Below are 22,113 nucleotides of genomic sequence, written 5' to 3' on the forward strand. Positions count from 1 at the left end.
AGCATGAGTAAGGAAATATTTCACATCTGAGGCCCTACAGTAGAGAGAGACTAAGAGGAAGGGGTTGGGAATGGGGTTTGGGTTGGCTAAATATAATATTTCTTATGTTCCTCAATTATACCCTCATAAGATCTCATTGTTCTTAACCCATTTTCCTCTTTCCTCTTTCATTGCTCCTTTTTCCTTTTTTTCTATCCCTTGATTCTTCCCCCTCTCTCTCCTTTCTTTTCGTCCTCTCCCTTGCTCTCTCTCTTTCTTTTTTCTTTTGTCATCTCATTTCACAAAGCATTTGAAACAATTCATGGAAAATTGACAAGATGACAATAAGATATAAAGCAAGAGGAATCAAGACTATATGCCTTAATCATCTTGAGATATGAATAGACTTTCCCACAAATTTAGATTATCATAAGAAATAGGAAATAAATAATGAAAAATATTTTAATAAGAACTCTTGATGTGTTAGGTAGAATAGTTATTGGTTATAAATAAATACAGTCACAAAAGTCTTCACAGTGATAGATGTTTATATTTTACTCATGCATCGGGCAGGAATTAACTTTCTCTCCATCCATTAATTCAGGTTTCGAAAAGATTCATGGTTGTGTCCTTTGGCTTTTGTGTCCACAGCCTCTGTCTGGATTCAGTCAAAGGAATGCACACTAACTTCTTTAAATTCTTAGCTTAGAAATGGCAATGTTTACTTCCACTTACATTCCATTGACTAACACTCAGTCCATGACCTTTTCTGGGAAATGAAGTATTACTGCATGCTCAAGAACAGCTATTAGTTTTGCTACACCTGGAACTAGTTATTGTGTACTCCTGATGGAGTAGGATACTTATTCTAAGATGCAGCATAGCATTTTCATTAACAGAATGTGTAGATCAGGAAGACACAGTCAGACCTGGACTTGACTCTAGGTCTCTACATTACTTTTCAGCATAGTTTTAATTTGCTTACTAATGTGAGTTATTTTGTCCATTTAACAAATTAGGAAAATAATAGTGCCAACTTCATAGGTTTGTTCTAAAGAGAATGAAAAGGTATACCATTTTAAAAATACTTAGTGCTTAGCAGATGGTAAGCACTCAATAAATGTTAGCAGTTGTCAACATGTTAAGAAAAAAAATTGGACTATCCAGGCTTGTTGGAAAAATAAATAATGAATAAATGAGATTTTTTAGGCAGAAAGTGAAATATCCAGAATTTTTTATTAAAGACTGTCACTGAATAGTTCCACACTAGAATTAAAAAAAAGAAAAGAAAAGAATAATCTAAGCAGTTTGGCCAGGACTCAAGAGACTAGACTGAAGTTTTAAAAAGTTAAGATATGGAACTTACAAAAATTTTAATAATCTTATTTTTAAAAAACTCAGCACAAACTCTTCATACTCCTCCATCCCTTTCTAATTTCATCTAAAGTGGCTTAAAGCACATGGAAACTTAAATGGGACCTAGTTGTTAGGAAGAGCCAAATAACTATTTGTTGAATGAATGAATGAATGATTCCCTTAATTTCTCACATCTTTTACACATTTTAGTGTACCTATATGGATGCTGGCATATTTGTTTTTTTTTCAGCTTACTAAAAGTTGAATGCAAATGGTGGTTAAAAACAAGACCAAATTCTGCAAACTCCAACATTGTTTTATTAGCTTCTACTTCTTCGTGTGCCATATGATGCTTTGTTTGGGTGCAAACATCTCACATCTCTTAGATTCAACCATAAGCTGTTTAAATTATTAATAAATAATAATCACAATGATAGCCCAAGCAGTTTGAATAAAAATGAATTACTTCTGGATCCAGAATAATTTAAGACAAAAATCAGAAATATGAATAAAGACATCATTAATAAAATCATTTAGTAAAATCACAGGTACCCAAACCACATTTAAATATGAATATCCAACTCAGTGAACCTTCTATTTATCTTCAGATAGGCCTAATTATTTGTTAAAAAAAATTTTGAGATTATTTTAGAACACAAATGATTGAGTGATCAAGCCTTAAATTTCTACAGAAAGCTTGGCCGTGATGCTTTTAGTCTTGAAAATTGGAAACCAACTCTCGTAATATTATAATAGAATAATATCTCTGTAATATCTCTATTACAGTAGAATGATATCAATAATACATGGGATATCAGAACTTGAGCAATTAATTAGCTAGAATAAATGAGTACTAAACACTTTTGTGTACAAATATAAATTAGCATAATGTATGAAATTTTTATCCATAAAAATTAACCTCTTTCATAAAAGTTTAGTACTGCAATGTTAAATAATAAGTCATCTTTACCAGAAATTGTTGACATTAGAGACATTTTGCTATTGTCACTGGCCATTCACTGAATAGGATCTTAGTGTGTAAGAAGAATCCTGTCACTATTGTTTCTATAGTAGAACCATAGACTAGCATGCATTTGGATCTTTTATCAGTACGTATTTGGTCAGTAAATTATAATAAAGGAGTTGCAAATAGAAACACCTAATTTAACCTGGATTGTCAGTGTGAGACCTTCTTAAAGAAGATGAGATCTGAGCCAATTATAGAATATAGGTAGAAATTATCAGGTAAAATCCCTTCTAGAAAGTTAAAAATATTAGTAGGATTGCCGGGAAGCAAGTATTTCAGTGTAATTTGTACAATTTTAGAAAAGGGAGGACAAGTCTATAAAGCAGACCAAAGGCCAACTAAAGAAGGTCCCACTAAGCCATTTAGCTTTTCCCTGAAGACCCATGGAAAGCCATTGAAAGGTTTTAGCCATTCAAAGAGCCATATTTGTATTAATTTTACAAAGAAATATCCTGCATATGGTGATGAGAATAGATTGGAATGAAATACAAGTGGACAAACGGAGGCAATTGCAGTATCTTTGCAAGAATTTGAAAACTCTCTGTTGGGTGGGTGCCGTAGCTCATGCCTGTAGTCCCAGCACTTTGGAAGCCTGAAGCAGGTGGATTGTGTGAGCCTAGGAGTTCAAGACCAGCCTGAGCAACATGTTGAAACATTGTCTATATAAAAAATTAAAAAAAATTAAAATATAGCTGGATGTGATTGTGTGTGCCTGTAGTCCCAGCTACTCAGGAGGCTGAGGTGGGAGTATCACTTGAGCTCAGGAGGTGGAGGCTGCAATGAACCAAGATCACACCATTGCACTCCAGCCTGCTGGACAGAGTGAGACTCTGTCTCTAAATAAATAAATAAATAAATAAATACGCTCTGTCATTATGATACAGTTCAAAAGATGAAAGTATGAAAGGACAGATCCATTTCATGCACATAATTTTTTTTATCTCACGGGAAATCATTTTTATTCATCCTCATTCCCTCAGTGACAATAAAAACAGGTTATGTATAAGCATCAGAAATAAAGTATCTGTACTGAACTCCTGTAGTTTAACTCACCTTTGGTTCTATTCACAGAATTCAAGAAAAAGACATGTTAAACACACACAAACACACACATACATATATTTGTAAATATTTATGGTTGTGCTTATATATGTGTATATGTATGTGTATATATATACTTGACACATATTTTCAGGGTGATAAATGTATCTGCTTATGAAAAATATTGATTAAGGAATTTACACCTGTACTTTGATGTAGGGGAAAATGACATAAAGCTTAGATGCAATGTTCCATTAGCTAATTGGCCTTTACTCTTCACTTTGGAAATAGTGGAAGATTGTTTTGTTCAGATAGATAGTGAGCAATCTGTAGTCTTAAATCCATGCAGGTGGAAGCCTAAAATATGTCAAATAAGTCAAAATATGTTGGTGAGGATCAGTGCCCAAGAATCTGAAAATTTTGGGCTGTTTCTAAGAAGTCTTCATCAGGTGTTGAATTTAAGCTTTTGATTAAATAGACCATTTGAGAAATAATGATTAATTCTCAATGGAAATGAAGCCTGGCCTCCAGATGTTGTTATAGGATTACAGATCTGGGAGAAGCAAGCCTCCTGGTTGTCAATCAGGATCTCTGCTTCTGCAGCCACCCTTATCAAAGCCATGAGGGATATCTATTTCTCCTGATTTAGCCTCATTCATTGGCATAACAGCTAAACTTAGGGCCTCCTGAAGGAAGTGTTACACTTAAGTTTTTTGTAGGTGATAGATGTTTCATAAAATACTTAAGTTGCCTAAAGCCCAGAGTATATTCTTGAATATTCCATTTTTCATGCCTCTTGACTAACCAAGGAAGGCAGATTTAAGTCTTTGTTAAACTGAAAAATGAAAGTGTTCCAATGTGAAACGTACACATCAGTTTTAATTTATTCTACCCTCCATAAAAATGAAAAAGGAAGGCTATGTCTCATGGCAATAAAAATGGAATTCCAAAAGATATTTGGGCAGAAAAAAAAATTCCCAATAAAATATGAGAGACTTCTTCCACACCATTCCCTGAAATTCACTTCTTTCATCAGTTAAATTATTTATACAAACAAGATTAGGGATGTCAACATGAAAGGTTAGTTGATTTAAAGAGAAAATATTTTCCCAGCAAATAATCTATCTTATGGAGGAGGGCGGTGAGCAAAGAAGATAATCATCATATTGTCTATAAAAACTGGCATCAAAGGAAGCAATTTAGAAGCAGTGTCTTCGAGAATTGTCCCATAGTGTCTATGCAATATTATCAAATTCAGTATGTAAATAAATATTTTAAAATAAAGTAAATTTGGTTGAGGAATAGGCCATTCATGTTGACACAGTAATCAGCAGAAAAATACCTTATGGGAGACTGTTCTTTTTTTTATATCTAAATGGGGCTATCTCCAGATATACCTGTCACTAGTACGTGATGGATAAATTAAATACTTTCTTTAAATCCACTTTATAATAAGACTAGTAGGTAAATTGATGAATAAAGGTTAAAAGTCACCATGTGTCTGAAAAGTCAGTTGGACTTTGTTGGGACGGTTGTGATTGGCACCATGTTTTGCCTAGTTGAATTGCCTGCGTCGTGTTTCTCCCATGGGATGACCACTGTTCCTTTACTGATTGTGGAATAGAATGCAAATAACTTTAGCTCTTTATGATTTTGCATATGCTGAATTATCAACATCATATTTTCCACTGTTCTCCTTCACATAACATATATCAGCTAAGCCAGAAGTTGTATATATTCCCTGTCTCAATGTCCTACTTTGTGCCTCGTTGTCTTCCTTTTTAGCTTTCCCTCCACCTACATATTCCCACAAGTGAAGATTCTCTTTTCCTCTATTCCCAGTCTACCATTAGTTGCTTCACAGGTTACAACTTGTCCTAGAGATTTGCTTTGTGTAGGCCCTCATTATATTAGCAAACATGGTGTATTTTTAAAATGTAGTCATATGCCAACAATAGGAAATCATGAGATTTCATATAAAAACTCCTGGTTTCAAATATCTTCCAAAAAATTAGAAGTTTAACAACAATGGACCTTCATTCCTATAGGTGGCGAAACTGGGTAGCAGCTCTGCCCCTTAGATGGGGCTTAAGCTCTCCAACACAACATCCATGTTTACCCACTGAGCCCACCATTGAAGCCAAGTCATAGCTGGTGAATATATCTATATGAATACCAAACATTATGTGTGTGTGTGTGTGTATTCATGCTTATGATATTTTTACAATGAAGTGTAAAATAAAGTATTTCTTGCAGGCCCAACTCATACATTACTTGACTGACTCTTGTAGAAACCTGCACATGAAATCCTTGACTTTTATTAGCAACATTTTCTCACTTTTCTGTATCAGGATATATCTGTCTTCCTGTTATAGGTCCACACCATGATGAAAAATGTATAATTGGCCACCATTTGCACTGTCTTATAATTACTTCTATGCCTATTTTAACTCTCAAATTTAGGAAGCTATGTCAGTAGAGTGTTCAATGACTGATTGAGGGTAGACCTTGCAAATTTCACAGATTCATGTGCTTTGCACATAGTCTTTCATCATTAAATACATACCTGCTAGACAAGTGAATGTATAAATGTGTGTACATCAGCAGTCAAGTGGGCCAGGTTGATTTGATGGAAAAGTACTGCATAAAAAGCACAACTGTATTCCTGTTTAAAAAGAATCAGAAGCTTCTGCAGAATAACTTATAATGGTTAATTAGTCTAAAAAATCAAGATACTTTTTGTAAGTTTTGAGTTCTTTTTCAAATTCCACTTCTATTCTTTGACACACTTAGGACATGCAGACTGCTCCATTAAGTCATTAAATATTAAATGAACTAAATTAAGCATGAAAAATTACCTTAAGCTATTTTTCCCATCTTGAGTCTCAGAAATAAATCAAACTACATTTTGTGTGAGGTCCTTGCTAGCCAGAGAAAGACTGTAGAAGAGAACAGCATGACTGAATTTATTTAATTTTTCTTGGTTTTCATACTTACTTTTGACAGTAAGTAAAGACAATTATTTTTTTCTGGTAAAAAGAAACAGCTGAAATTTGCTCTTTCAAGCATATACTTTATTTAAAAGGGGCGTGATTATTGTACCTGCAAATTACACAATGGTTTAGGGGCTCAGGATTGGTTTGCTTTTCCTTTCTTCCAAACCCTTTACTCTTATCCATCCAGCTGTCAGTTCTCTCTAATACCTTCTCAATTCACACCTTTCCCTTAAATTTCATTAGCAAAATGCTCATTTTCTTCCCTCCTCTTATCTCTTATCTCTGGATTTGACAATCTTGTCAATGTCTACTTTAAGCAAGCAGGACTGAAACAGTGAATCTAGTCTCTAAAATAATGCTTCGTAAAAATGTGAATGATAATGGCTACAGCTGATGGCCTACTGTGTTTCTGGTACTTGACATGTATTTCCAATTTTCTAGCAACCCTAACAGTAAGTTTTCACCGCTGCTCATTTGAGGAGAGTGAATCTGAGAGAGTTTAAGTACTTCCTCAAGACAATTTAACTGGCAAATAAAGGCTAGAATTGGAGTCTAGCTATAGCTGATACCAAAGCTCTCTTTCGACAGTATTGTCTTGTCTCTCTCTCTCTCTATATATATATATGAATTTGCCATTTATAGTCAATTATGTAGACTACAGAGACAGAGGCTATATATATATATGTATATATATATGTATATATATATATACATATATATATACACACAGAGAGAGAGAGAGACTACAGAGATGAAGTCTCTCTCTCTATATATATATGAATTTGCCATACATAGCCAATTTTGTAGACTATAGAGACAGAGGTCTCAGATTACCAAGAAAGGACCAAGAAAAAGATTGTATCTTTGATGTTTGTAATGCTGACACCAATTTGCCATTACATGATTAGTGTATATATATATACACACACACACTAATCATATATACATCTAATATATATTTATATATAAACTAATCTCATATATACACATTATATATATTTTGTATATGTATAAAAACTAATCATATAATGGCAAATTGGTGTCAGCATTTAAAAACATCAAAGAAAAAATATATAGTCTTTTTCTTGGTCCTTTATTTTCTTCGTAATCTGAGACCTCTGTCTCTCTAGTCTACATAATTGTCTCTCTTGAGAATATTGAAAACCCACAAGTTTTACTTTGCTCCTGTCAAGAAGGCATTGCCTAAATGTCAATAAGCATCAAAAGTCTTTCTGAATGAGGTAGTGCCAGCATTCATCACTGTTCCTTCTCAGAACCTCAAGCCTACTCTTTCCAATTACCCTCATATAGGGAAGCCCCAATACACTGGCCCCTCCATACCCCTTTTATCTCTTTCTGGCAGGTCTCTTAGGCAGTTGCTCCACTGGCAACAGCTCCCAGCAATGATGGCAGCATTACCACTCCCATCCTCATACCTTCAGTGACCTTTGGGGTGTTTGCAGGAGCTTTCCCTCTAATTAAGAGCTTGCAAGCCTCTGTATGATTGGGAAACAGAGCTGCAAACCACTGGAGAGAATTCCAGCAGGAAGTACTCATCCCCCGCTCCCATTGTCTAATACCAGCTGAGGTGCACATTACTCTCGAGAAATTTTATTCTTTCAGATGTATAATGACCTCTCATTTTACGTCAGGCCCTGGGTTTAAAAAGAGACAGAGAGAAAATAGAGAATAAAAGAAAAAAATCCCACCATCTCTGTCTTTAAAGAGATCAGAATCAGATGTGACATAGAAATATGTAAAGGGAATATTGCTTTAGACTGTGTTAAGTGCTTGACAAAGGGAGACAATAGATTCACTAAGGTGTCTTAGAAAAAACACCCTCGACCTGTGCTAACACCACACAAAGTATACTTATGTATGTTCCAATTCGTTTAGCTTTAAGGTTGGCCAAAACCACAAACTGTGAATAACCTCAAGGAGAGCATTCAGATAGTTCAGAACGTTCATTCCCGTAGTCAACCAAAAAGTATCTGAGACAAGTCTCACTCAGTTTAGAAGTCTATTATTCCAAGGATAAGTACATGCCCGAAGAAATAAAAACGGAATCACAGGAACTGTGGTCTGTGCCTTTCTACAAATATAATTTTGAGGGCCTCAATATTTAAAGGGGAAAAGTGGGCTGGAGGGGAAAGAGGAAGGGTATGGTAACCCACATGGTGCAAGAGAGAAGGAGCAGATAAGGGAATAATCAATTATGTATTCCTCTCATGCTCAGTAAATCGGCACTTTACATAAAATAAGGTGAATGTAGAGTAGGATTTAACCTTTTATCTGTAGTTATCTGCTTAGGAAAAACAGGAAAGGCAGCTTCTAGTATGACTCAGCTTTCAGCTTTTTCCTTTTGGCCTAGTAAATTGAGGTCCCAGTTTTTATTTTCCTTTCACACCACTGAAGTTGAGAAGCTGTCATTTCCCCCTGCCATCTATTTGCATAATAATGGTGCCAGATTCTTTGCCAGTTTCCCCCAAGGAGTAACTGACTAGCTATGTAAATCACATTGCTGGAAGCCTTCTGGAACTTAAACAAAGAGTAACTTGAGTTACATATTAATTTTAAAAAACGTAAAGGCTCTCCTTCTTGTGAAATAAACGTAGCCCAAGAAGGCCTATATAAATTGTGATAGCTTGGCCATCTTCAACATCTTCACCATTGCTGTTCAGGAATTCAGGGTTTTTATTGAAAGACAAGCACCAGCTTGCTTGTGTCCAGCCTCTTCTCTCCAAGTACCCACTCTGTGACTCTTTTCCCATAGGACATTCCCTTCATATTTTCCTTTAGAGTAGCAATAGTTATAAGCTACTACACTTTTTTAAAATATTAGGGTATGGCTTGAAATTAGTGGGTAATAAAATTCTAATGATACAGTCAGGAGCCAGGGAAATACTGGGTAGAAGAGGGCGGTTCCCCAGCAAAGGCCTCACCCTCAGGCCTGGAGACCATGGCCCTAAATGAGAACAGTTATCCCTGTTTTCCTGCCTAAATGTTGTTTTTTCCAAAACCATCCTGGCTCACCATGACCGCCCCCCGCCGAAATCCTGTACCCATAAAAACCCCAAACTCCTCTGGCAGAGGAGCAGAGTGGCATGGCAGAGAAGGAGAAAAGAAGCATCTGAACATCAAAGAGGCAGCTGGACAGTCAGAGAGGAGTTCAGCTGGGACAGCCAAGCTCCAGGGGAAAATTAGCTGCCTACTCCCTCTCCTTTCCAGTTCCTCATCCCACTGAGATCCTACCTCCATCACTCAGTAAAACCTCCTCATTCACCATCCTTTAAGCCCCTGTGACCTCATTCTTCCTGGATGCCAGACAAGGACCTCCTAGTGCCAAGAGGGCAAGGTGTAAAAGACTGTCACCTGACTCCCCACTGAGCTTATTAACATTTGGCCATCCATGGAAGGCAACTGCTAAAAGAGCACTAACTGTAACATACCCCTAGATGCTACCATGGGTCTGGAACCCAAAAGCATGCACCCTGGCCCCAGCACACACTTGCCTGCATGCTCCCCGTCCCACAAGCAGCTATGTAAGTGAACCACACCCGTGTTGTCGCAAATCCTCTGAAGGGGTCCGGGGAACTCTCCCATCTCCCTAATCCTGTGTTAGCCTAATTTGCACAAGTTGATAAATAAATGAATATATCTTGATGAATTCATTTCACTGTTTAGCTTATCCTTGAATCCATACCAGAGTTTTTAAATCACTACGTAAACATGTTTACTCTAATTTCATTCTGATTCCAAGTTAAAGATACTCATTTTTAATTCAATGAGTTCCTTGATTGCTGTGCACACTTTTCTCGTGATACCCCTTTTTTGATTCAGAACACTCCTTTATTGGATTTCTTATCTTCAAAATTAATGTCACAGGTGCGACTAGCTGGGGCTCATCATGGGTGGTAAAGGAATTTACCAAGACAGTCGTAGGTAAAGAAAGGCAGATTTATTAAAGAAAGTATGAAGATACCTTTCAGGAAAGCAATGGGCATTACAACAGACAAGAGGCTGTCTGCAGAGAGGCAAGGGGTGGAGGGAACTTTTATGGGGTTGTGCTGGAAGGGGCCACATGCTGACTGAAGCCATGCTGCTGGGGCTATGTGTGGAAGGAGGTCACTGTGTCCACAGGTTACTTTTGATTAACATTTCTCAGAACAATTATTCATTGTTCTTCCCCACCTGGGGCCCTTTCTTTGTTGTTGCTTACTTATCAAGACTCCACATTTAACCTTTCCGGAATCTCCCAAGTATATTCATGGCATCCAGTTCTCTAGCATTAGCGCACCTGAGTGGCATGGAGAAGTGTTGTCTCTACCAGGGCCTGTTGTCTCCTCTGTTTGTATATACTGACATAAGTACAGTCATTCAATAGCTCTAGGATAATGGGGTTTTTCCAAGTTATTTGTTGTGTAAAGGTTCTTTGTAATGATCACCTTCTCTATGCACTTATATTTTAAAATATTTGGTAAAAGATACATTTGAAATCAATCATTAGGTAAATTACCTTAATTTTAGGTAATTTATCAGAAAGTTGTGAACTCAAAAGTATCTGAGATAGGTCCCAGTCAATTTAGAAAGTTTATCTTGCCAAGGTTAAGAACATATCTGTGACACAGCCTCAGGAGTTCCTGATGACATGTGCCCAAGGTGGTCAGGGTACATCTTGCTTTTATACATTTTAGGGAGACATAATACATCAGTCAGTACATATCAGATTTACATTGGTTTGATCTGGAAGGGAAAGACAACTCGAAGCTGAAAGCCTGTGTGAGAGAAGACAGTAAGCCCTGGAGAGGAGAGGGCTGGGCTTCCATGTCATAGGTAGATTTGAAAATATTTTGGTAACTGGTTGAAAGAGCTATTATCAATAGAAAGGAATGACTGGGTTCCAGTAAGGGACTGTGGACACCAAGGTTTTATCACACAGATGAAGCCTCTAAGTAGCAGGCTTCAGAGGGAATAGAATGTAAATACTTCTTATCAGACTTATGGTCTGTGTTGATGTTAATGTTGGAAAGTAGAATGACGTATGTCCATCCCTTCTTCCGTCATGGCTTGAACTAGCTTCTCAGGTTAACTCTGGAAGCCCTTGGCCAAGAGGAGGGGTCCATTCAGATGGTTCGGGGGCCTTAGAATTTTATCTGTGGTTTACAAAATTGAGGCTCAAATATTTTCTACCATCTGAATTTTTCTTGTTTCTGTTCCTGTTTGGTGCTCAACTAAAATGTGAGCATTTAGAATTGATTTTCAGGTGGCTAGCTTCCTGGATGGAATTTTGTGTGGAGATATATATATATATATATACTGATTATTCATTTTTTGATCTCTTATATTAACTATAAGAGCCATAGGATTAAAATAAGTTGGAACAGTATTCTGGTTTTGTCCTGCAGAAAACATAAGCTTTGGTTCTGGTTGCCATGCGACGTGATTTCTACTAAATTTCACTGAAGCTCCCCTTGAAGATTGTGTCTTTTTCCTTTTTATTTGTGTTGGTTTTCATTTTCTATTGTTTCATGTTTTAATAGTGAGGAGTTGCTATTCTCATTGAACTATACTATACTGATATAAATAAATGAAGCTTAACACATTGCATAAAAATAGTAGATAGCTATATTAAATAATTTTTGGAAAGGAATCGTGACCTATAGAACTTACTGACTTTAAGTACAGCATGAACATAATATGCAAAATAATGCTTAGTTCCTACTCATAACCAGAGAGTTGGGAGGAAAGGAAAAATAGAGAAAGAGTGAGAAGGATTTTTGAAGGCCACAGCAAATTTAGTCTGCATGAAAAGCAGAACTTTCAGAATAGAAATTCACTCTGAAAAGAGGCATTTACAGAGATAGTGGAGGCCCCTCTTATAGAAATATTTACTGTTGTTTTTAACTTAGCACCTAAGTATGCTTTTGAATCATAACACTTGAATGAATTCTGGAAAGTTAAATGCTCCAAGACTGTGGCGAAACAACCTACCAGCTTTCATCTTCCTCCTTTCCATTCCCAACTTTCTCTAGTACTATTCAAAAACTCCCTAATTAGGAATTCCTTTGGGAAATTCCAATATCAGCCAACCTATTATTGCTAATCATTTATTCATGCCCTCTCTATAAAGATGACCAGCATGTGTGCACACACACACACCCAGACGCACATCTCCCTATACCATTTTCTTTTTTTTGTTCATTTTCTTTAAATTTCTCATTATACTTTTTTAAAAGTAATATTGTCCAAATTTATAGCACTGTAGTTCTTGGATTGTTTCTTATTACTTTTGCATCAAGCAAGGAATGATATTCAGAACACTTAAAGTTCCGATTGGTACGGTATAGAAGCTGCATTTCCCACAGTCACAAAGAAGGTCATACTCTATGTTAATACCAGGTTGTATCCATCATTAGCCTATTAGAAGGTACTGATAGTCACCTGGAATTCACCTACCATGATGATAGTGGCACTGGCAACGGCATTGTCTCATCCACTGGAGTCTGGGCCAGTCCCTAGCAGTGAACATTCACAGGCTGATATTTGCAGATACCTCTCATGAACTCAAGGGCTGCAACCATGGTTGGTTAGTCAGGTGGCTTAGGACAAAGACTTTTTATGTACCTTAACTATTTTATTATTTTAATAATTAATAAGAGCGTATCAATGCATACCATCTATATATCAGCCCCGGGTATAGCGACAAATATCTTATCTTGTATAAGTACTATTTTTCGTACCATATTTGCTAATTATTAAGAGTCTTCACAATTCACAGGATTTAATCTTGGTGAAAAAGGAATAAACTAAATAATAACAATAATAATAGTCCAAAATCAATTTGTTACCAAATCAATCAATAAAGTGATCAGAGCTTTAATGCTACTAGGAAAATACTTCAGCTTTACCATTTTATGTTTCAGTTCAATAGGCAATTAATCAAAGTTAGGAAAGAGTGAGCTAGCTTTTCTCCTGGAAATTTCAGCACAGGCCCTATGTATCATATTATTTCACTAATTAGAAAAAATTTTAGTTTTGTGTTAGTGAAGATGGCAAAGACAAAACACACAAGATATTTCTTGTTAATTGAGAATGATTTTGAACATATTCTCAACTACTATTTTGCCCAAGATACTTCATTCTAAAAGATGTCATTTATGAATAAATTGCATATGCAATAAAATTGCATCGGAAACAGAATCCCTCAAATAATATTCTTATAAATTTAACATCACTTTAGAGAATAGCTATTGACTTTTGTAAGACTTTATTATTTGTTCATTTATTTTTTTATTCAACAATTATTTGGGTTCATACTGTGTGAGAGAAGACAGTAAGACTGGAAAATTGTTACAAGAGAGATATACAAACAGGGCTGTAGAATAAGAGAGAAGAGAGAGATGGCGAAAGAATCTTTGCTCAAAGTTATCTGGTGATCAAAATCTGAGCTTGCTAGGCAAAGGGAGGAGAGAAAGCATATCCCCAGGAAAGGGAAAAGTTTATGTAAATAGAGAGAGGTCTATATGGGGTATCTGAACAAGGGGCACTAACAGATCATACAGATCTTTAGTCATATCCAGGAGGGCTGGGTATGGTGGTTTACACCTGCAATACCAGCAAATTGGGAGGCCGAGGCATAAGGATGGCTTGAGCCCAGGAGTTCAAGACCAACCTGAGCAACGTAGTGAGAACTCATCTCTACAAAAACTTAAAAAATAAAAAATAAATAGCTATGTCACCAGAAAAGGGCTCCCAATCCAAGAGACCCCAAGAGAGGGTTCTTGGATCTCTCACAAGAAAGGATTCAAGGTGAGTCCATAAAGTAAAGTGAAAGCAGTTTATTAAGAAAGTAAAAGAATAAAAGAATGTCTACTCCATAGGCAGAGCAGCCCCGAGGACTGCTGGTTGCCCATTTTTATGGTTATTATATTTCTTGTTATATACTAAACAAGGTATGGATTATTCATGGTTTTTCTCGGAAGGGGTTGGGCAATTCCCAGAACCAAGGGTTCCTCCCCTTTTTAGACCATATAGGGTAACTTCCTGATGTTTTCACGGCATTTGTAAACTGTCATAGCACTGGTGGGAGTCTCTTTTAGCATGCTAATGCATTAGCTTATAATTAGCTTATAATGCTAATAATTAGCTTATAATGAGCAGTGAGGATGACCAGAGGTCACTCTTGTCATCATCTTGGTTTTGGTGGGATTTGGCCAGCTTCTTTACTCAACCAGTTTTATCAGCAAGGTGTTTATGACCTGTATCTTGTGCTGACCTCCTATCTCATCTTGTGACTTAGAATGCCTAACTTACTAGGAAGGCAGCCCAGCAGGTCTCAGCCTTATTTTACCCAGACCCTACCCAAGATGGAGTTGCTCTGGTTCAAACACCTCTGATAACCATACCAAGGACTATGAGTTGCATTCTGAAATTAATGGGGGCTCTGTGAACAAAGGCAGCGAGTTTTATAATCAAATGTATGATTTATAATGTTTCTTGGAGGAAGGCAGGCTGGAAATAATCAGAATGGCCTAAAAATGATTGCAACTTTTGGATTGACTATAAAATAAGGTGGCACGGTGGCTGAACAATGCTGTGCTGGTTGTGTCAATGTGAGTGTGAGCTGTGTCAGTATGAGTGTGATTGTATCAACATGATACACTGTGAGCACCTGTGGGTAATTTTAAATAAAATGTGTTGAAAAATACTTGATTTTTATTGAAAAATTGCATAAAGTAGGTACTCAAGTATAGAGTGTTTGCTTTCACTTGTGCATATCATATTACCTACATGAGGCAAAACAATGAAAATAACTGTATGGCTGTAGAGAGGTTTTGGAGAAGCATTAGATTTTTTAAATGTTTAAGATGCTGCCATCTAGTGACACTTTTCTGAAATCACTTTGCAGTGATATTCATGTTTGTATCTTCCAGTTCTTTTCTCAATACATTTTATATTTTAATAATTTATATTGTCTACCAACCAATGGGGAAATAATTACAAATGCATTAAACATAGTGTAGAAGTCGTGCTTGATTTTTCAACGTGGTACCACAGTTGTGGCCACAAGGATTTTAATAATGGGATATTGTACGTGAAGTTTTGTGGTTTCTTCAATGTGCCCTTGTTTATAAGTAATTGATAATTAAAGTGCTGCTTTTTCTATTTCTTGAGTTTTCTTAGAAAAATTGAGTTGTAAAAACAAATCTGTGAAAATCCGAGCTGTAAAAATTGCTTCATAAAAGTTGCTTTAATTGGAAATGTTGATGAGAAGAAAAGAAGGCTTCAAATTTAGAATAATTAACTTTTTTTCCCCATATGGAATTTCAGTTTTATAAGTGTATCTTAAAATATAAACAAATAAATGTGTGTGTGTGGGGGGGGGGGTGGGTGTGTCTATTAAAGCTAAACATTAGTCTCCAAACCTAGGTTTTGATGACTTGATGACTTCTAAGTTTTGATGAAGATTAATTATATTCATGTCCTATTACTCCTTAAACTTATATTACAATGGAGCACTTGACTTATTTTCATGGTATGTATTGCCCATTTTTTGGTGAGAAACAAAAGAATAAATTAATCTCCCTTCCTCCCTCAAAATTTAGTTATATTGTGCTGATATATTGTCCTTTTTTGAGATACTATCTCCAGTCATACTATAGTGAATGAGGTTTTTAATTAATTAACTTTTCAGTATATTGAGGTTTCTTTATGCAAACCAATGCTATAGGGTAGAAGTAAGCACATCTTTCTGTAAAGAACCAAGTAGCAAATATTTTAGGTTTTGTGGGCCGTATGGTCCCTGTTGCAACAACTCATTTCTGCTGCTGTAGCATAAAAGCAGCCATGGACAATACTTAAACAAATGAGACTGGCTGCGATCCAAAATTAAATTTACAGAAACAGACTATAGTTTGCATGTCTCTTCTCTAGGGAAAACACCTGTATTTGTAATTTGGGTTTTTTGTTTTTTTTTTTCTTAGGAAGTGTTAGAACACTCCTAAAATTTATTCAAGTATTTACTTCAAAAACTTTAATTCCATTGAGAGTTGTGTGCCTTCTGTGTTTCAAAAAATCTAGTTTGGAGCAGGTATGTGCACTTGGTAAACTAATCGTACACATAGTAAACTACACTTGGTAAACCAATCATACACAAACCCAGAGGTAAAATGTTTTGCAAAGTTCTATCACCTGCATTTAGCCATCAGTTTTTAAATTCATATTCATGTACAAAGTTGTCTTAATGTTGACTGAATCTTTATATTTTCTCAGTAAACATTTCAACATTTTGATATGCAGTAAGTTAAATGACTTTGATCATCAGCAAATAAATTAGAAACTTCCTACTTGGGTACAATTTGGATAATATGTATTCATTGTTCCAGTTTGTGCTTCTGGGAATTTAGTGGAAACACAGACTTGCTTTTCTAACATTGTGAATTCCACTAGGCAGACACACAAAACACTTAAAACCTCATGACAAGTAAATAACTAAAACAGAATGGAGTCAGATCAGAAGAGACTCTTAGGGTACAAAGTCAATGTGTATGAAGGAGACAGTAGAGTTAACATTAAACGTTGAAATTCTTTCCCAAACAGCATCACTCTTCCTCTTTATTATTGGATAAGAATACTTTTTAAAAATTAAGCACCATATAAAACAGCTGGCTTACAATGAGGATCTGTATTGTATCAAAGTATGCATATTTGCTTACTGAATAGTATTAAGCAAAGATTGTTACTCTTATTCTAACATGAGAACTAGAAGAACTGAAGCAGTAACTGATCCAAGCCTCCATCTTGTGATCCTTTGGTATCTTGTACTCTTTAAGAGGAATGGCAGTGGTAATTCCTAAGACCAAGTAAAGGATGTCTTGGTTTTTGGGGGCTGAGTATATCAATTCACTCTTCCCTTAAAATGCTGTGTAACAAATCATCTTGAAACTTGTTGTCTTAAAACAATAACCATTGATTTATGGATCATCTTGGTGTCAGAGCATCAAGGTAGGACTTGGCTGGAGGGGTTCTGCTAGTCTCAGCTGAGTTCACTCATGTTTCTGTGGCAAACTGCGAGGGGGGAGGAGGGCATGGAGGAGCAGCTGATCCAGATTGAGTTCAGGTGAGGATAATTATGCTCCACATTTCTTTTATCTTCCATCTGGGCCAGCAGTTTGGCCCAAGCAAGTCCTTCTCATAGAGGTGGCAGAGAGAAAGAGAGAGCAAGCTCAGTCACTCAAGTACTTTCCTGAGACTGTTTTTATTACATGTGCTAACATTCTGTTGGTCTAAACAAGTCAAATGGCTGATCCCAGTGACTGAGACTTACACCTTACCCACAGTGGAGGAACTAGAACTTACATGTCAAATAACATGGGTGCAAGAGAGGGCAGAGAAGCAGAACCATTGATAGGATTTTTAACAGTGCGTATACTTGAACTGATTAAATATGCACATGATGTGGGATTAAATGCTAAACAAGAAAACTATTGACTCTTTCATATTACTAGGATACACTTAAGCAGCAGTTAAGAAACTTTTTAGAAAAGGGAACCTTTTACACTCTTAAAAACCACTGAGGATCTTAGAAGATTTGACATTGGCTCTATATCTGTATTTACTGTATTTGCAATTAAAACAAAATTTTAAAATGTATTTATTTGTTTTAGAATAACAACAAATGCATTACATATTAACATAAGCAAAATATTGTTATACAAACTATGTTTTCTTTAAAAAACAGTCGCATTGTTTATATATGGCAAATCTTATTAGCACCTGACTTAATAAAAGACAGCTGGTTTTTTATACCTGCATTCAATCTCTTTTTTTCTCTTTTTGATTCTTACAAAGAAAATAGGTACTCATGAAGATATGTAATCAGAAAAGGCAGGAGTAGTTGAATAGCCTTTCCGTCAATTTTGTGTATTCTTTGATATTGCATCAGAATTTGACAAGTGAGAACTTTTTAGGAGTTCTGGTATGGAATTTGAAACTGAATCACTGAACTTTCTGTACTTTATTATATTAAAATCCATCATCTGAACTTGCATTTTGAATAGATCCTTTATCAATGCACAATATGTAACATCGAGCATTGGCCATTCAGAAAATATTGGTTCATTGAATTATGTGTATTTTCCAAATATTGACATATTTAATCATATAATAATTAGAAATTATGTATTACTACTATATTCATCAGAATTATCTCAATAATGGGAGCTAGTCATACTCATGGAAGTGGATACAAGTTTTTCAATATTCTAATTTCCCCTGGAAACTAATTTTATCATTGGCAGCAAATATTATAAGTTGTTTTATTGAAGTGACACTCCATTTTCAAAAGAATATCTGTTAAATACATCATACATGTGAATCGTCACTGTTTGTCAGTTGCTCTTTCATGCAGAAATGGTTGTCCATGATATAAAAGTGGCAGATTCAGCTTGCCACTCAAATAATTGCATAAATACATTGCTTTAAGATAGCCATCCTACATCAGAATGTGGTCAAGGGTTTTGTGTGTACTTCCCACACTCAACATTAAAAATATAAGAATTAAGATATTGAGATTTAATGAAAATTGATCATTTTTATAGTTTTCACAAGGATATTTTCACATGAAACTTTCCCATGCCCCCAAGTGAAAGGCTGGGACCAATGTAATGACTACTAGTACAGTTCGGTGCCGCTGCCTTGGCTCCTGCTAAGGTGGCAGCTGTTTTACCCATCACTGCTTTTGCATTATCAATGCAAGTGTCAATCCAGCAAAAAAGGCAAAGAATGTCTTAGCATTATGACAATTACTTTGATCTGGTGGGCCTTCTGAAAGGGTCCTGGGAATTATGGATCATACTTTGTGAACCATTGCGTCAAAGAGCAAACCATAATTTATGGTACAGAAGTTTGTCAAATATTTTCTTAAAAATATTTGTACTTATTATTTCTAATCATTAAGCAAACTTAAAGCTTATTGTTATGTTCTTCCCTAGGGTTGTTATGTTGGCTTTGATCTAGCACATGCAGTCGGAAATGTTGAACTCTACTTACATGACTGGGGAGTTGATTTTGCCTGCTGGTGTTCCTACAAGGTACAAATGAGTTAATACATTTACATCCCTTTATTTCACATTGACATTAATCTGAAGGAGAAACTGGATCTGTGGGCCAATTTTAAAGATTTGTGTTACTTTCCCTATTTCTTTTATTGTATTTTCTGCTTTTAGTTAATAGAGTTATATGATGGAATAGTATGATAAGTAATGTAATTCTAGTATTTCTATCAATAAGGAGAAATTAATTCTTCAATTCCTAGGCTGCCGTAAAAAAGTCGGGAGGTTCTGTAGAAAAAGTCCTACACTAAATTCAAATTGATTTATCTTTTTAGTTTTTTTATTGATAGGTTGTGAAATTTCTGCATATATAAAGATAATTTTTAGAGAATCAACTTAGAATTCACATTTGAAAACAGTTGACAGGGAGCATGAAAATAAAACCAATTACAATTTACTTGCTTTAAAAGTATATTTTTATTATTATTACAATATTTTAGGACAAAATAATTTAAGTGTATGAATTTTGAAGCCAGACCTCATTAAAACTGCTTTCTACCAGCTGGAGCAAAATTGCCCCGTAGAAGTAATAGCCATTTATTCTCAACCTAATAATACTATTTTTTATTTGTTTTTCTTTGAAGAAGGTGACCTAAGCTTCTGTTTTATCATAAATACACAAATAATCACACATTTTGAACTGGTCAAACATTGTGGTTTCAATTAAAAAATTCAAATGACTACATTGTTTAGTTTTGTCATATATTTAAGTAAACCCACATAATTTAATTTATTTTCAATCTAGTATTTAAATGCAGGAGCAGGAGGAATTGCTGGTGCCTTTGTTCATGAAAAGCATGCCCACACGATTAAACCTGCGTGAGTACCATCTTCAGCTAATTCTTTGGTGATGAACAAATTAATTTACATTAATAATATGTTAAATTTACATGAGTTCTTTAAGATGCTATCCAATAGGAATTAGGATTGGATTATAATTATTTTCCTACTCTGCTAACAACAACATACTTCATTCGAAATAAATGCTTTCCAAAGAATTCAATTGGTTGAACAAGAAATTTAATCAAAAAGGGAAGCTTCAGTGCTAAAAACGAGTCACTGCAATCATGTAGAGCAGATGGTTTAATGCAAAGAGACCACTTGAATGTTTTTTTTCAAAAATTAGACTTTAGAAAATTTCAGATTCCTCACGTTGATGAATAAATCAAAGGCAACCAGAGCTGTGCCTAATAGAGCCTTAAATGTGGCATGTTATTATTAAAATTACATCTACCTTGAAAGCTATAAATGTTACATGATAGCTTGTAGGGAATATCTTCTGTCCTAAAAGACTTTACAATCCATGAAACCCGAAGAAGCTGAACACTGAACAACAGACTGACTACATAAAAAGTAATACTTTTCTGTTTTATAGAACTCTTCATATTTTAGAGCAAGTATAAATGCAAATGTAATACACCAACAAACTTACACATTTTTATTTGACTGGGGAACTCATAAGTGTTCCTTTCACTTTTTTCTGGTATGGAGATAAAGAAATAATATGCTGGGAAGTAGAAACACCCTTTTCGTAGTTGTTGTATTGGAGTATGTGTGGTGAGGAGACTGTCTAGACTCCTAATAGATAATGTAATAATGTTTGATTAGTTTTCTGAATTTTCTCAGCCACTGGCTGAGTGGTATAATCTCTACAAGAATTGAAGCTGAATTAGTAATAGGCTTTGGAGCACCTCACATTTCTGAAGTTCTATGCGTATAAATCCTAGGAATTTAAGATGATTTTCTATAGTTTCTTTAATTGTGTCTAAATTCTTTTCAAGGTTTTAAGGTTTTAAACTTAAGACAACATTTTCTTTGGATAGATAATTAGTCAACCAGACATCTTACTTGAATATCATTATCAGTACATTAGATTTCCCTCCATGTCCCAACATCTCTGAGAAGATTAAAAAGCAAATATTATAAGAATACCATGTTTTCCACATAGACAGTATATAAGATATTGCTTGCTTTTGTATGATGACTCACAACCCTGGCCATTTCTCAGTCTCCATTTATTTAAATTGAAATAGAGGATCTCATGTATTATATCAACAGGGTAAGCCAGTGCCAGGACAGAAGTGGTGGGAGGGGGGGGGGGAAGAAGTAATATACACAAATTCTAGAGAATGTCAGTGTTCGGAGTTAAGCTTTGACCTCCTAGCATGCACAGGTCTTGCACGTGAGATTTCTCTCACCATGGACAAGGAACAAGGACAAAGGGATTGTATTGTGCTCACATATGCCTCATTTTGTGGAATTTCAAAATCTTCTAGACAATGTTTAAATCTATGTTAAGTCTAGGCTCCCAAGAGAAAGACCATCTAGGCAGACCAGTTTCACAGTTCAGCTTGGTCTTTTGGTGGTCTGTCACCTGGAGAATCTTCTATGATTGTTCAGTATTCTGGTCTCCGAGCTGAGGTAGTACTAGCCCCTACCCATAAGCAGCTATTGTGAGAATAAAATGAGATGATGTATGTAAAACACTAAGTGTAGCCACTTAAGCATTTAATATGGTTTGGATTTGTGTCCCCACCCAAATCTCATGTAGAATTGTAATCCCCAATGTTGGAGCAGGGGCCTGGTGGGAGGTGATTGGACA

At 35.7% G+C, this 22,113-nt stretch overlaps 1 protein-coding gene across 6 annotated transcripts in view; it reads left to right on the plus strand.

The window, feature by feature from the left end:
* The window catches only part of KYNU (kynureninase), a 190,407-nt gene that overhangs the window by 113,955 nt on the left and 54,339 nt on the right, over positions 1 to 22,113 (plus strand). For all 6 annotated transcript variants that reach the window (XM_054549344.2, XM_054549343.2, XM_054549342.2 and 3 more), the window contains 2 exons: positions 19,392 to 19,490; positions 20,257 to 20,330. In XM_054549344.2, coding sequence (XP_054405319.1) covers positions 19,392 to 19,490; positions 20,257 to 20,330 — 173 coding nt within the window. The remainder of the gene's footprint in view (positions 1 to 19,391; positions 19,491 to 20,256; positions 20,331 to 22,113) is intronic.

The sequence above is a fragment of the Pongo abelii genome, chromosome 11 (assembly GCF_028885655.2).
Source record: "Pongo abelii isolate AG06213 chromosome 11, NHGRI_mPonAbe1-v2.0_pri, whole genome shotgun sequence".
Taxonomy (NCBI): Eukaryota; Metazoa; Chordata; class Mammalia; order Primates; family Hominidae; genus Pongo; species Pongo abelii.